The 15,117-nt window shown below is 46.6% G+C and overlaps 1 protein-coding gene across 1 annotated transcript in view; it reads right to left on the bottom strand.

Annotated features, from left to right (window-relative positions):
• The window catches only part of tmem178b (transmembrane protein 178B), a 494,362-nt gene extending 479,737 nt beyond the window's left edge, over nt 1-14,625 (bottom strand). Inside the window, exon 1 of the mRNA XM_038780955.1 lies at nt 13,724-14,625. Coding sequence (XP_038636883.1) covers nt 13,724-14,102 — 379 coding nt within the window. The 5' untranslated portion in view covers nt 14,103-14,625. The remainder of the gene's footprint in view (nt 1-13,723) is intronic.
• Nucleotides 14,626-15,117: the final 492 nt, after the last annotated feature.

The raw sequence follows: 15,117 nt of genomic DNA on the forward strand, positions 1-15,117 counted from the left end.
AGTATCACTGACTCTGCTAATCCAGATTCACTGACTCTGCTAATCCAGTGTCACCGACTCTGCTAATCCAGTGTCGCCGACTCTGCTAATCCAGTGTCACTGACTCTGCTAATCCAGTGTCACTGACTCTGCTAATCCAATATCACAAACTCTGCTAATCCAATATCACTGGCTCTGCTAATCCAATATCACTGGCTCTGCTAATCCAATATCACTGACTCTGCTAATCCAATATCACTGACTCTGCTAATCCAATATCACTGACTCTGCTAATCCAATGCCACTGACTCTGCTAATCCAGTGTCACTGACTCTGCTAATCCAATATCACCGACACTGCTAATCCAGTGTCACCGACTCTGCTAATCCAATATCACTGACTCTGCTAATCCAGTGTCACCGACTCTGCTAATCCAATATCACTGACTCTGCTAATCCAATATCACTGACTCTGCTAATCCAATATCACTTCTCTGCTAATCCAATATCACTGACTCTGCTAATCCAATATCACTGACTCTGCTAATCCAATATCACTGACTCTGCTAATCCAGTGTCACTGACTCTGCTAATCAAATATCACTGACTCTGCTAATCCAATATCACTGGCTCTGCTAATCCAATATCACTGACTCTACTAATCCAATATCACCGACTCTGCTAATCCAGTGTCACAGACTCTGCTAATCCAGTGTCCACTGACTCTGCTAATCCAATATAATTTACTCTGCTAATCCAATATCACTGACTCTGCTAATCCAATATCACTGACTCTGCTAATCCAATATCACTGACTCTGCTAATCCAATATCACTGACTCTGCTAATCCAGTATCACTGACTCTGCTAATCCAATATCACTGACTCTGCTAATCCAGTGTCACTGACTCTGCTCATCTAGTGTCACTGACTCTGCTCATCCAGTGTCACTGACTCTGCTAATCCAGTGTCACTGACTCTGCTAATCCAATATCACTGACTCTGCTAATCCAGTGCTACTGACTCTGCTAATCCAGTGTCACTGACTCTGCTAATCCAGTGTCACTGACTCTGCTAATCCAGTGTCACTGACTCTGCTAATCCAGTGTCACCGACTCTGCTAATCCAATATCACTGACTCTGCTAATCCGGTGTCACTGACTCTGCTATTCCAGTGTCACCGACTCTGCTAATCCAGTGTCACCGACTCTGCTAATCCAATATCACTGACTCTGCTAATCCAGTGTCACTGACTCTGCTCATCCAGTGTCACTGACTCTGCTCTTCCAGTGTCACTGATTCTGCTCTTCCAGTGCCACTGACTCTGCTCATCCAGTGTCACTGACTCTGCTAATCCAATATTACTGACTCTGCTAATCCAATATCACTGACTCTGCTAATCAAATATCACTGACTCTGCTCATCCAGTGTCACTGACTCTGCTAATCCAGTGCCACTGACTCTGCTAATCCAATATCACTGACTCTGCTAATCCAGTGTAACTGACTCTGCTAATCCAATATCACTGACTCTGCTAATCCATTATCACTGACTCTGCTCATCCAGTGTTACTGACTCTGCTAATCCAATATCACTGACTCTGCTAATCCAGCATCACTGACTCTGCTCATCCAGTGTCACTGACTCTGCTAATCCAATATCACTGACTCTGCTAATCCAATATCACTGACTCTGCTAATCCAGTGTCACTGACTCTGCTAATCCAATATCACTGACTCTGCTAATCCAATATCACTGACTCTGCTAATCCAATATCACTGACTCTGCTAATCCATATCACTGACTCTGCTAATCCAGTGTCACTGACTCTGCTAATCCAATATCACTGACTCTGCTAATCCAATATCCACTGACTCTGCTAATCCAATATCACTGACTCTGCTAATCCAATATCACTGACTCTGCTAATCCAGTATCACTGTCTCTGCTAATCCAGTGTCACTGACTCTGCTAATCCAATATCACTGACTCTGCTAATCCAGTGTCACTGACTCTGCTAATCCAGTGTCACTGACTCTGCTAATCCAGTGTCACTGACTCTGCTAATCCAGTGTCACTGACTCTGCTAATCCAGTGTCACTGACTCTGCTAATCCAATATCACTGACTCTGCTAATCCAATATCACTGACTCTGCTAATCCAGTGTCACTGACTCTGCTAATCCAATATCACTGACTCTGCTAATCCAGTGTCACTGACTCTGCTAATCCAGTATCACTGACTCTGCTAATCCAATATCACTGACTCTGCTAATCCAATATCACTGACTCTGCTAATCCAATATCACTGACTCTGCTAATCCAGTGTCACTGACTCTGCTAATCCAGTATCACTGACTCTGCTAATCCAGTGTCACTGACTCTGCTAATCCAATATCACTGACTCTGCTAATCCAGTGTCACTGACTCTGCTAATCCAATATCACTGACTCTGCTAATCCAAGTGTCACTGACTCTGCTAATCCAATATCACTGACTCTGCTAATCCAATATCACTGACTCTGCTAATCCAATATCACTGACTCTGCTAATCCAGTATCACTGACTCTGCTAATCCAATGTCACTGACTCTGCTAATCCAGTGTCACTGACTCTGCTAATCCAGTGTCACTGGCTCTGATAATCCAGTGTCACCGACTCTGCTAATCCAATATCACTGACTCTGCTAATCCAGTGTCACTGACTGCTCATCCAGTGTCACAGACTCTGCTCATCCAGTGTCACTGACTCTGCTCATCTAGTGTCACTGACTCTGCTCATCCAGTGTCACTGACTCTGCTCATCCAGTGTCACTGACTCTGCTAATCCAGTGTCACTGACTCTGCTAATCCAATATCACTGACTCTGCTAATCCAGTGTCACTGACTCTGCTAATCCAATATCACCGACTCTGCTAATCCAGTGTCACTGACTCTGCTAATCCAGTGTCACCGACTCTGCTAATCCAGTGTCACTGATTCTGCTAATCCAGTGTCACTGACTCTGATATTCCAGTGTCACTGACTCTGATAATCCAGTGTCATTGACTCTGATAATCCAATATCACTGACTCTACTCATCGAGTGTCACTGACTCTGCTCATCCAGTGTCACCGACTCTGCTAATCCAGTATCACTGACTCTGCTAATCCAATATCACTGACTCTGCTAATCCAGTGTCACTGACTCTGCTAATCCAGTATCACTGACTCTGCTAATCCAATATCACTGACTCTGCTAATCCAGTGTCACTGACTCTGCTAATCCAGTGTCACTGACTCTGCTAATCCAGTGTCACTGACTCTGCTAATCCAATATCACTGACTCTGCTAATCCAGTGTCACTGACTCTGCTAATCCAGTGTCACTGACTCTGCTAATCCAATATCACTGACTCTGCTAATCCAGTGTCACTGACTCTGCTAATCCAATATCACTGACTCTGCTAATCCAGTGTCACTGACTCTGCTAATCCAATATCACTGACTCTGCTAATCCAGTGTCACTGACTCTGCTAATCCAATATCACTGACTCTGCTAATCCAATATCACTGACTCTGCTAATCCAATATCACTGACTCTGCTAATCCAGTCTCACTGACTCTGCTAATCCAATATCACTGACTCTGCTAATCCAGTGTCACTGACTCTGCTAATCCAGTGTCACTGACTCTAATCCAGTGTCACCGACTCTGCTAATCCAATATCACTGACTCTGCTAATCCAGTGTCACTGACTCTGCTCATCCAGTGTCACAGACTCTGCTCATCCAGTGTCACTGACTCTCCTCATCCAGTGTCACTGACTCTGCTCATCCAGTGTCACTGACTCTGCTCATCCAGTGTCACTGACTCTGCTAATCCAGTGTCACTGACTCTGCTAATCCAATATCACTGACTCTGCTAATCCAGTGCTACTGACTCTGCTAATCCAGTGTCACTGACTCTGCTAATCCAGTGTCACCGACTCTGCTAATCCAGTGTCACTGACTCTGCTAATCCAGTGTCACCGACTCTGCTAATCCAATATCACTGACTCTGCTAATCCAGTGTCACCGACTCTGCTAATCCAATATCTCTGACTCTGCTAATCCAGTGTCACTGACTCTGCTAATCCAATATCTCTGACTCTGCTAATCCAGTGTCACTGACTCTAATAATCCCGTGTCACTGACTGGTAATCCAATATCACTGACTCTGCTAATCCAGTGTCACTGACTCTGCTAATCCAATATCACCGACTCTGCTAATCCAGTGTCACCGACTCTGCTAATCCAATATCACCGACTCTGCTAATCCAGTGTCACTGACTCTGCTAATCCAGTGTCACCGACTCTGCTAATCCAGTGTCACTGATTCTGCTAATCCAGTGTCACTGACTCTGATATTCCAGTGTCACTGACTCTGATAATCCAGTGTCACTGACTCTGATAATCCAATATCACTGACTCTACTCATCGAGTGTCACTGACTCTGCTCATCCAGTGTCACTGACTCTGATAATCCAGTGTCACTGACTCTGCTAATCCAATATCACTGACTCTGCTAATCCAATATCACTGACTCTGCTAATCCAATATCACTGACTCTGCTAATCCAAGATCACCGACTCTGCTAATCCAGTGTCACTGACTCTGCTAATCCAATATCACTGACTCTGCTAATCCAGTGTCACTGACTCTGCTAATCCAATATCACTGACTCTGCTAATCCAGTGTCACTGACTCTGCTAATCCAGTGTCACTGACTCTGCTAATCCAATATCACTGACTCTGCTAATCCAATATCACTGACTCTGCTAATCCAATATCACTGACTCTGCTAATCCAATATCACTGACTCTGCTAATCCAGTGTCACTGACTCTGCTAATCCAATATCACTGACTCTGCTAATCCAATTACACTGACTCTGCTAATCCATATTCACTGGACTCTGCTAATCCAATATCACTGCTCTGCTAATCCAGTGTCACTGACTCTGCTAAGCCAATATCCCTGACTCTGCTAATCCAATAGTCACTGACTCTGCTAATCCAATGTCACTGACTCTGCTAATCCAGTGTCACCGACTCTGCTAAACCAATATCACTGACTCTGCTAATCCAGTATCACTGTCTCTGCTCATCCAGTGTCACTGACTCTGCTCATCCAGTGTTACTGACTCTGCTCATCCAGTGTCACTGACTCTGCTCATCCAGTGTCACTGACTCTGGTCATCCAGTGTCACTGACTCTGCTCATCCAGTGTCACTGACTCTGCTCCTCCAGTGTCACTGACTCTGCTCATCCAGTGTCACTGACTCTGCTAATCCAATATCACTGACTCTGCTAATCCAGTGCTACTGACTCTGCTAATCCAGTGTCACTGACTCTGCTAATCCAGTGTCGCCGACTCTGCTAATCCAGTGTCACTGACTCTGCTAATCCAGTGTCACCGACTCTGCTAATCCAATATCACTGACGCTGCTAATCCAGTGTCACCGACTCTGCTAATCCAGTGTCACCGACTCTACTAATCCAATATCACTGACTCTGCTAATCCAGTGTCACTGACTCTGCTAATCCAATATCACTGACTCTGCTAATCCAATATCACTAACTCTGCTAATCCAATATCACTGACTCTGCTCATCCAGTGTCACTGACTCTGCTCATCCAGTGTTACTGACTCTGCTAATCAAGTGTCACTGACTCTGCTAATCCAATCTCACTGACTCTGCTAATCCAGTGCTACTGACTCTGCTAATCCAGTGTCACTGATTCTGCTAATCCAGTGTCACCGATTCTGCTAATCCAGTGTCACTGACTTTGCTAATCCAGTGTCACCGACTCTGCTAATCCAATATCACTGACTCTGCTAATCCAGTGTCACCGACTCTACTAATCCAATATCACTGACTCTGCTAATCCAGTGTCACTGACTCTGCTAATCCAATATCTCTGACTCTGCTAATCCAGTGTCACTGACTCTGCTAATCCAATATCACTGACTCTGCTAATCGAATATCACTGACTCTGCTAATCCAATATCACTGACTATGCTAATCCAGTGTCTCTGACTCTGCTACTCCAGTGTTCGACTCTGCTAATCCAATATCTCTGACTCTGCTAATCCGGTGTCACTGACTCTGCTATTCCAGTGTCATCGACTCTGCTAATCCAGTGTCACTGACTCTGCTAATCCAATATCACTGACTCTGCTAATCCAGTGTCACTGACTCTGCTAATCCAGTGTCACTGACTCTGCTAATCCAGTGTCACTGAACTCTGCTATCCAGTTCACTGACTCTGCTAATCCATGTCACTGACTCTGCTAATCCATATGCACTGACTCGGCTAATCCAATATCACTGACTCTGCTAATCAAGTAGTCACTGACATCTGCTCATCCAGTGTCACTGACTCTGCTCACCCAGTGTCACTGACTCTGCTAATCCAGTGTCACTGACTCTGCTAATCCAATATCACTGACTCTGCTAATCCAGTGTCACTGACTCTGCTAATCCAATATCACTGACTCTGCTAATCCAATATCACTGACTCTGCTAATCCAATATCACTGACTCTGCTAATCCAGTGTAACTGACTCTGCTAATCCAATATCACTGACTCTGCTCATCCAGTGTCACTGACTCTGCTAATCCAGTGTCACTGACTCTGCTAATCCAATATCACTGACTCTGCTAATCCAGTGTCACTGACTCTGCTAATCCAATATCACTGACTCTGCTAATCCAATATCACTGGCTCTGCTAATCCAGTATCACTGACTCTGCTAATCCAATATCACTGACTCTGCTAATCCAGTGTCACTGACTCTGCTAATCCAGTGTCACCTGACTCTGCTAATCCAGTGTCACTGACTCTGCTAATCCAGTGTCACTGACTCTGCTAATCCAGTATCACTGACTCTGCTAATCCAATATCACTGACTCTGCTAATCCAGTGTCACTGACTCTGCTAATCCAATATCACTGACTCTGCTAATCCAATATCACTGACTCTGCTAATCCAGTGTCACTGACTCTGCTAATCCAGTGTCACTGACTCTGCTAATCCAATATCACTGACTCTGCTAATCCAGTGTCACTGACTCTGCTAATCCAGTGTCACTGACTCTGCTAATCCAATATCACTGACTCTGCTAATCCAATATCACTGGCTCTGCTAATCCAATATCACTGACTCTGCTAATCCAATATCACTGACTCTGCTAATCCAGTGTCTCTGATTCTACTAATCCAATATCACTGACAGTGCTAATCCAGTGTCACTGACTCTGCTAATCCAATATAATTGACTCTGCTAATCCAATATCACTGGCTCTGCTAATCCAATGTCACTGACTCTGCTAATCCAATATCACTGACTCTGCTAATCCAATATCACTGACTCTGCTAATCCAGTGTCACTGACTCTGCTAATCCAGTGTCACTGACTCTGCTAATCCAGTGTCACTGACTCTGATCATCCAGTGTCACCGACTCTGCTAATCCAATATCACTGACTCTGCTAATCCAGTGTCACTGACTCTGCTCATCCAGTGTCACAGACTCTGCTCATCCAGTGTCACTGACTCTGCTCATCTAGTGTCACTGACTCTGCTCATCCAGTGTCACTGACTCTGCTCATCCAGTGTCACTGACTCTGCTCATCCAGTGTCACTGACTCTGCTAATCCAGTGTCACTGACTCTGCTAATCCAATATCACTGACTCTGCTAATCCAGTGCTACTGACTCTGCTAATCCAGTGTCACTGACTCTGCTAATCCAGTGTCACCGACTCTGCTAATCCAGTGTCACTGACTCTGCTAATCCAGTGTCACCGACTCTGCTAATCCAATATCACTGACTCTGCTAATCCAGTGTCACCGACTCTACTAATCCAATATCTCTGACTCTGCTAATCCAGTGTCACTGACTCTGCTAATCCAATATCACTGACTCTGCTAATCCAGTGTCACTGACTCTAATAATCCAGTGTCACTGACTGCTAATCCAATATCACTGACTCTGCTAATCCAGTGTCACTGACTCTGCTAATCCAATATCACTGACTCTGCTAATCCAGTGTCACTGACTCTGCTAATCCAATATCACCGACTCTGATAATCCAATATCACTGACTCTGCTCATCCAATATCACTGACTCTGCTAATCCAATATCACTGACTCTGCTAATCCAAGATCACCGACTCTGCTAATCCAATATCACTGACTCCGCTAATCCAATATCACTGACTCTGCTAATCCAGTGTCACTGACTCTGCTAATCCAGTGTCACTGACTCTGATAATCCAGTGTCACTGACTCTGCTAATCCTGTTGGATTGTTTGTCCCTGACTGATTATGCTGAAGCAGTTGAATATTCTGTTCCTGCAGCTACTATCCTGTAGGGTTGGTAGGTATTTGGTTTGTGTCCACTCATCTCCGCTGCTAGTTTCAGATGTTCTTCACAGTGCTGGTGTCCCCCTGTCGAATTTGGTTGTTGTAAAGTTTTTATTTTATTTTCTCATCGTTGAAGCTCTTCGAACACTTTGGACATGATTTCCACCCACGTCAGTGAAAGCAGCTGGTAACAGTCTCAGTTACACCGACACCCACCAGTAAGCAGCTCATCCTGGACCAGTCTGAGAACTCATACACAGCATGGATTTCCTCACAGCATTTCAAAGCTGTGAATTATACCATACCTCATTCCTGATTGCACCATCTCCTCCACCAACACATTCTCTTCTGCCATTATTCAAGGCCAGGAATCTGTTTATGTCCCGCCAGACGGTTAAAAGCCATCTTTGGTGTCACCTCGTGAACAGCAGTCTTCCCTCCCACTCCTTCAACCCCCGGATGCACTGCTGATGTTAGCTTCAATTTCTCGGTAATATTCTGAACTGCCTGACTGCTCCCAGCAATTGCTTCATGCCCACCCGACAATTCCCATTTCTATATCAGTTTGGACAACTGGCAAATCTATAGGAGCCGATTTTTTTTTTTAAATATTTTTATTCTCCTTTTTCACAATTTTTCTCCCAAATTTACACCCAACATCAATTACCAACAACAAAAATCTCAATCCCCATAACAGTAACAACGATCCCATAGGAGCCGATTTTAATCCCGAGGGGGCTGCAGAAGTTGAATTTCATTTTCTTTCACAGGAAATTCTTGATGCTTGAAATAATGGGGGAACAATGTAGACATTCCAAAGACCCCCCCCCCCCCCCCCCCCACTTCTTAATCAGTTGTCTAATGACTAACCATTAGCCGGGATTTAAAAAGCATTTTCAATCATCTCTTAACAGACAGGGGATTATGATTTACTGTTTTGGAAAAGTTGAGCTGACTTCACAGAATCCCAGAATACTACAGTGCCCTCAAGAGGCCCTTCGGCCCATCGAGTCTGCACTGATGCATGAAAGGCATGACCTGACCTAATCCCACTTGCCAACACTTGGCCCATAACCTTGAATGTTATGACATGCCAAGTACTCATCCAGTTACTTTTTAAAGGAAGTGAGGCAACCAGCTCTACCACCCTCCCAGGCAGTGCATTCCTGACCCTCACCACCCTCTGGGCAAAAATGGTTTTCCTCAAATTCCCCCTTAACCTTCCATCCCTCACCTTGAACTTATGTCCCCTCAAAACTTACCCTTCAACTAGGGGAACAGCTGCTTCCCATCCACCCTGTCTGTGCCCTTCATAATCTTGCACACCTCAATCAGGTCACCCTTTAGTCTTCTCTGCTCCAGAGAAAACAACCCAAGTCTATCCAACCTATCAACGTTTCATTCCAGGTAACATCCTGGTGAATCCTGTCTGCACCCCCTCCAGCGCAATTACATCCTTCCTATAATGTGGTGACCAGATTTTCATACATCTGTGGCCTCACCAAAGTTGTATACAACTCCAACTTGACTTCCCTGCTTTTGTAATCTATGCCCCGATTGATAAAAGTGAGTGTCCCATATGCATTTTTCATCAACCTATTAACCTGCCCTTCAGAGATTTATGGACAAACACGCCAAGGTCCCTTTGTTCTTCGGAACTTCCCAGTGGCAGACCTTTCATAGTATACTTCCTTGTTAAATTACTCCTTCCAAAGTGTATCACCTCACACTTTCCAGGGTTAAATTCCATCTGCCACTTAACCACCCATTTGACCATCCCGTCTATATCTTCCTGTAATCCAAGACCCTCAACCTCACCAGGCCAATCTTTGTGTCATCCGCAAACTTACTGATCCTACCCCCTACATAGTCATCATACATGTCATTTTTTCATTTATATAAATGACAAACAATAGGGGGTCCAGCATGGATCCCTGTGGTACACCACTGGTCACTGGCCTCCAGATACTAAACCAACCGTCTATCATCACCCTCTCTCTTCTATAACTAAGCCAATTATGAATCCACTTTATCAAGTTACTCTCTATCCCATGTGCATTTGCCTTCTTAATAAGTCTCCCATGTGAGACCTTGTCAAAGGCTTTGTTGAAATCCATGTAAACTACATCAACTACACTACCCTTATCTATATACTTGTTACATGCTCAAAGAATTCAATCAAATTTGTTAGACATGACCTCCCTCTGACAAAACCATGCTGACTATCCTTGATCAAACTTTGCCTCTCAAAGTGGACACAGATTCTCTCCTTCAGAATCTTCTCCAGTAGTTTCCCAACCACTGACGTGAGACTCACTGGTCTGTATTTCCCTGGCTTGTCTCTACAACCTTTCTTAAATAGTGGGACAACATTAGCTGTTTTCCAGTTCTCTGGCGCCTCTCTCTTGCAAAAGCGTGGAGGGCTGGATTCTTCCGCCCCGCCCGCTGCGGGAACGCCACGGCCGAGATGCAGACAATGGAGAAGTCCATTGACCTTGGGCGGGAATTTCCGGTCGCCGGGCAGACACAGCCAGAGAACCCCGCCCTAGATCTATTGCATTTACCCAATGTGTGGTTTACAGGCCAAATAAGCCCCATCCACTTCCATGTGCGTTTACCCATCATCCGAGAATATGCAGTTAGATCGCTAGTCAGATGGATTTGTGCCTCTCAATTGAGGCAGCATTAGGGGGAATGCAGGAGAAGAAGGAGGACACACAATCTCTGCCCCTACCCCCAGTCACCCACTTTACAAATGGTGGCCGTCAGATGAGCTCAGAAGCAAACTCAAGCTGCGGATCCTCACGGACAAACTGCCAAACAACTCACGGGCAGCACGAGAGAGAGTGACAGCGGGAGGTCAGCCAGAGAGAGCATTCTCGTGGGGCAATGCGGAGAGAGGGTGGGTAATGGTACGCTGCAAAGAAAATAAATCAAATAGGTCAGAAGAGGTTGAGTAGACTGGGACTGTACTCGTTGGAATTTAGAAGGATGCAGTGGGGGGAGGGGGGGTGGAGAGTGGAATTTATAGAAACATATAAAATTATGAAGGGAATAGATCGCATAAATGCGGGCAGGTTGTTTCCACTGGCGGGTGAAAGCCGAACATAGCCTGAAAATAAGGGGAAGTAGATTTAGGACTGAGCTTAGGAGGAACTTCTTCACCCAAAGGGTTGTCAATCTATGGAAATCCTTGTCCAGTGAAGCAGTTGAGGCTCCTTCATTAAATGTTTTAAAAATAAAGACAGCTAGTTTTTTGAAGAATAAAGGGATTAAGGGTTATGGTGTTCGGGCCGGAAAGTGGAGCTGAGTCCACAAAAGATCAGCCATGATCTCATTGAATGGTGGATCAGGCTTGAGGGGCCAGGTGGCCTACTCCTGCTCCTAGTTCTTATGTTCTTAAACAAGTATTCCAGCCTCCTGTGCAGCAAAGACTGGAACCGTTAGGAAACCTAATGCTTTGCTTGCATCTCTTCACAAAGAAAAAATCAGACCTGCCACAAAATACCTGCTGCCTTCCTATGCCCTGATGAATTGAGCACAGTTCACTCACCTCTCATCACCCAGTACATTCAGAGTTCTGTGCTCTACTTCCAGGAGTTCAAACTCAAACTAGCAGCCAGGCACCATGCAATCCATAACCAGGGCTGAAAGGGTTAAATTGTGAGGACAGGTTTGCACAGAGCAGACTTTGTATTCCCTCAAGTGTAAGAGATTAAAGATTTGATCTAACTGGGGTAGGTTAAAACACCTGGTAGGTTAGAGAGAAATTATTTCCTTGAGGTGGAGATGGGGCGGGGGTAATTCAGGAGGGTGCAATTCAGTGACAGGGAGGGCAGATTCTCAAAATTAGAGTGAGGTTGTGATGTGTGTTGTCAGGAAGCCTCCTTCACGCAAAGAATAGTGGAAATCTGCAACTCTCTCTTGCTAAAAGCTGCTGTGATTGTTTACTCATCCAAAATGTCAACACTGGGATTCATAGATTGTATTCAGGGTTAGGGAGGGGTACTGACAGTGAGGGAGGGTACTAAAGTTTTGGGAGGGGGATTACTTTGGGAATGTTATTTAAGGTTAGGGAGCAGGATTAAGGGTTAGGGAGCGGGATTAAGGGTTAGGGAGCAGTTTTAAGGGTTAGGGAGTGGGGTTAAGGGTTAGGGAGTGGGGTTAAGGGTTAGGGAGCGGGGTTAAGAGTTAGGAAGTGGGGTTAAGGGTTAGGGAGCGGGGTTAAGGGTTAGGGAGCGGGGTTAAGGGTTAGGGAGCGGGGTTAAGAGTTAGGAAGCGGGGTTAAGGGTTAGGGAGCGGGATTAAGGGTTAGGGAGCGGGATTAAGGGTTAGGGAGTGGGGTTAAGGGTTAGGGAGCGGGGTTAAGAGTTAGGAAGCAGGGTTAAGGGTTAGGGAGCGGGATTAAGGGTAAGGGAGCGGGGTTAAGGATTAGGGAGTGGGGTTAAGGGTTAGGGAGCGGGGTTAAGGGTTAGGGAGCAGGGTTAAGGTTAGGGGGGTATTATGGCTTAAGAGCGGTATTAAGGGTTGGGAATGGCATTAAGGGTTGGGGAGGGGTATTAGGGCTAGAAGGGTATTAAGTGCTGGGGCAGGGTATGAAGGGTTGGACCAGGGTATAAAGGGTTGGACCAGGGTATAAAGGGTTGGGCCAGGGTATAAAGGGTTGGGCCAGGGTATAAAGGGTTGGGCCAGGGTATAAAGGGTTGGGCCAGGGTATAAAGGGTTGGGCCAGGGTATGAAGGGTTGGGCCAGGGTATAAAGGGTTGGGCCAGGGTATGAAGGGTTGGGCCAGGGTATGAAGGGTTGGGCCTGGGTATGAAGGGTTGGGCCAGGGTATGAAGGGTTGGGCCAGGGTATGAAGGGTTGGGCCAGGGTATGAAGGGTTGGGCCTGGGTATGAAGGGTTGGGCCAGGGTATGAAGGGTTGGACCAGGGTATGAAGGGTTGGGCCAGGGTATGAAGGGTTGGGCCAGGGTATGAAGGGTTGGGCCAGGGTATGAAGGGTTGGGCCAGGGTATGAAGGGTTGGGCCAGGGTATGAAGGGTTGGGGCAGGGCATGAAGGGTTGGGCCAGGGTATGAAGGGTTGGGCCAGGGTATGAAGGGTTGAAAATGGTATAAAGGATTGGGGAGTAAATTTGGGGAGGGGTGTTAAGGGTTGGGGAGGAAAGGGGTTTTAAGGGTTGAGGTGGGTAGTCAAGGGTTGGGAAGGGGAGTCAAGGGGCATTAAGATTTGGGAAGGGTATTAACGCTTGAGGGGTATTAAGGGTCAGGGAACCTAAGAAAGCAGATGAGAGTTAGCTCGCAGGTTAGCAGGCTGAATGGTCTCCCGTTGTTCCTCCCACATAAACATTCCCCCCCGTACCTTTGGCAATCAGCCCGGCGATGTCCTGGTCAAAGCCGAGCCGGTGGCACCTCCTCCAGAGCCCGGTGTTGGTGGAGTTGTACATCCTGCTGCACTCAGCAGCGGCGCTCATGGCAAAGAGCTGGCGCCGGTTCCTGGCCACCAGCAGCTTCTCCTCCCAGCGGTCCAGCTGGTGGCGGCTGGCCCGCAGCGGCAGGTTGTTGGAGGTGTAGATGAAGCCCGGGTGGTTGGTTCGGCTGGCGTAGTTCTTGCACCTCTCCCGGTGCCTCCTGGCGTCGGTCTGGTACCAGTGGTCGGAGCAGATGGCCACGGCCAACATGCCCAGGGCGCACAGGGCCATGGAGAGGCCGGCGTACAGCAGGAGCCGGTCGGCTGCCATCTCCTTCACGCCGCTGTCTTCAGCATCCTAGCAGCGAGCAGGAAGATCCGAGGGGAAAGCTGGAGAGGGAGGGCAGAGCATTCACCATTCACCCCCTGCAGTGTGGCATCGCTTCACACAGATTGCCCCCTGAGTGCACAGGTCAATCAGCGGACTGGGCACGTTTGCAAAATGGGCATTCCCCACCCACCCAAAAAATAAATGTAAAAAGCCCCTTCCACAAGCTGCAGCCCTTCCCTAGCCTCACCCTCAGGAGCTCTCAGCACCTCCAGCCCTGCCCCCCAGCCCTGCAGCCTGCCACTTTCACACCTCCACAATAGGCAGAGCAAACAGAGCTGGGGTGGTCCCGAGCCCCTTTCTCCAGGGGAGGGGAGAGGCTAAACAAAACCCCCTCCAAAAATAACAATAAACTGCATCCACATCAACACCCAGACAACAGCACTGCAAACCCTGCACTGAAAATCTCCCAAGGAAAATAAATAAGAGGAAAATCATCCAGGGGGGGAGGAGGAGGGGGCAAAACCCTGATGTCATTGAGCCCGAGGCAGGACCATGTTTTATTTATCTACCTCCTTAAAGCGAGGATGTCCCATCGCCAACGCTTCAATCAATTCCCCTTCCCCGCAGCTTCTCCAACTAAACCCCGTCTTCTATTTCCATACTGTGAGCTCAGCTACATTTGAAAACAAAACAAACTCTCCTTCCAAATACCAAGATGTTGTGGAATCTCAGGCAATACCAGGCCTCGACAATTACATCAAGTCATGGATTGCTTTTTTCTTCCCAAATGGTTTTCCCCTGTTTAATATTGCGGTGGGTTTTTTTTTAAATACCATTATTAAAAAGACCAAGTCGAACGACTTTCCCAATGAGGAAGCGGGTTGTTTTTGGTATATGGACATTAATTAAAAGGCGTTTTATTGTGTGGCTGATTGTAATTAAAGCAACACTGCACCGCAAACAGGCAGGATGGGCAGCAGTTTCATGTTGCAAATCGGTTGTGTGTGTCTGTGTG

Source organism: Scyliorhinus canicula, chromosome 20 (assembly GCF_902713615.1).
Source record: "Scyliorhinus canicula chromosome 20, sScyCan1.1, whole genome shotgun sequence".
Taxonomy (NCBI): domain Eukaryota; kingdom Metazoa; phylum Chordata; class Chondrichthyes; order Carcharhiniformes; family Scyliorhinidae; genus Scyliorhinus; species Scyliorhinus canicula.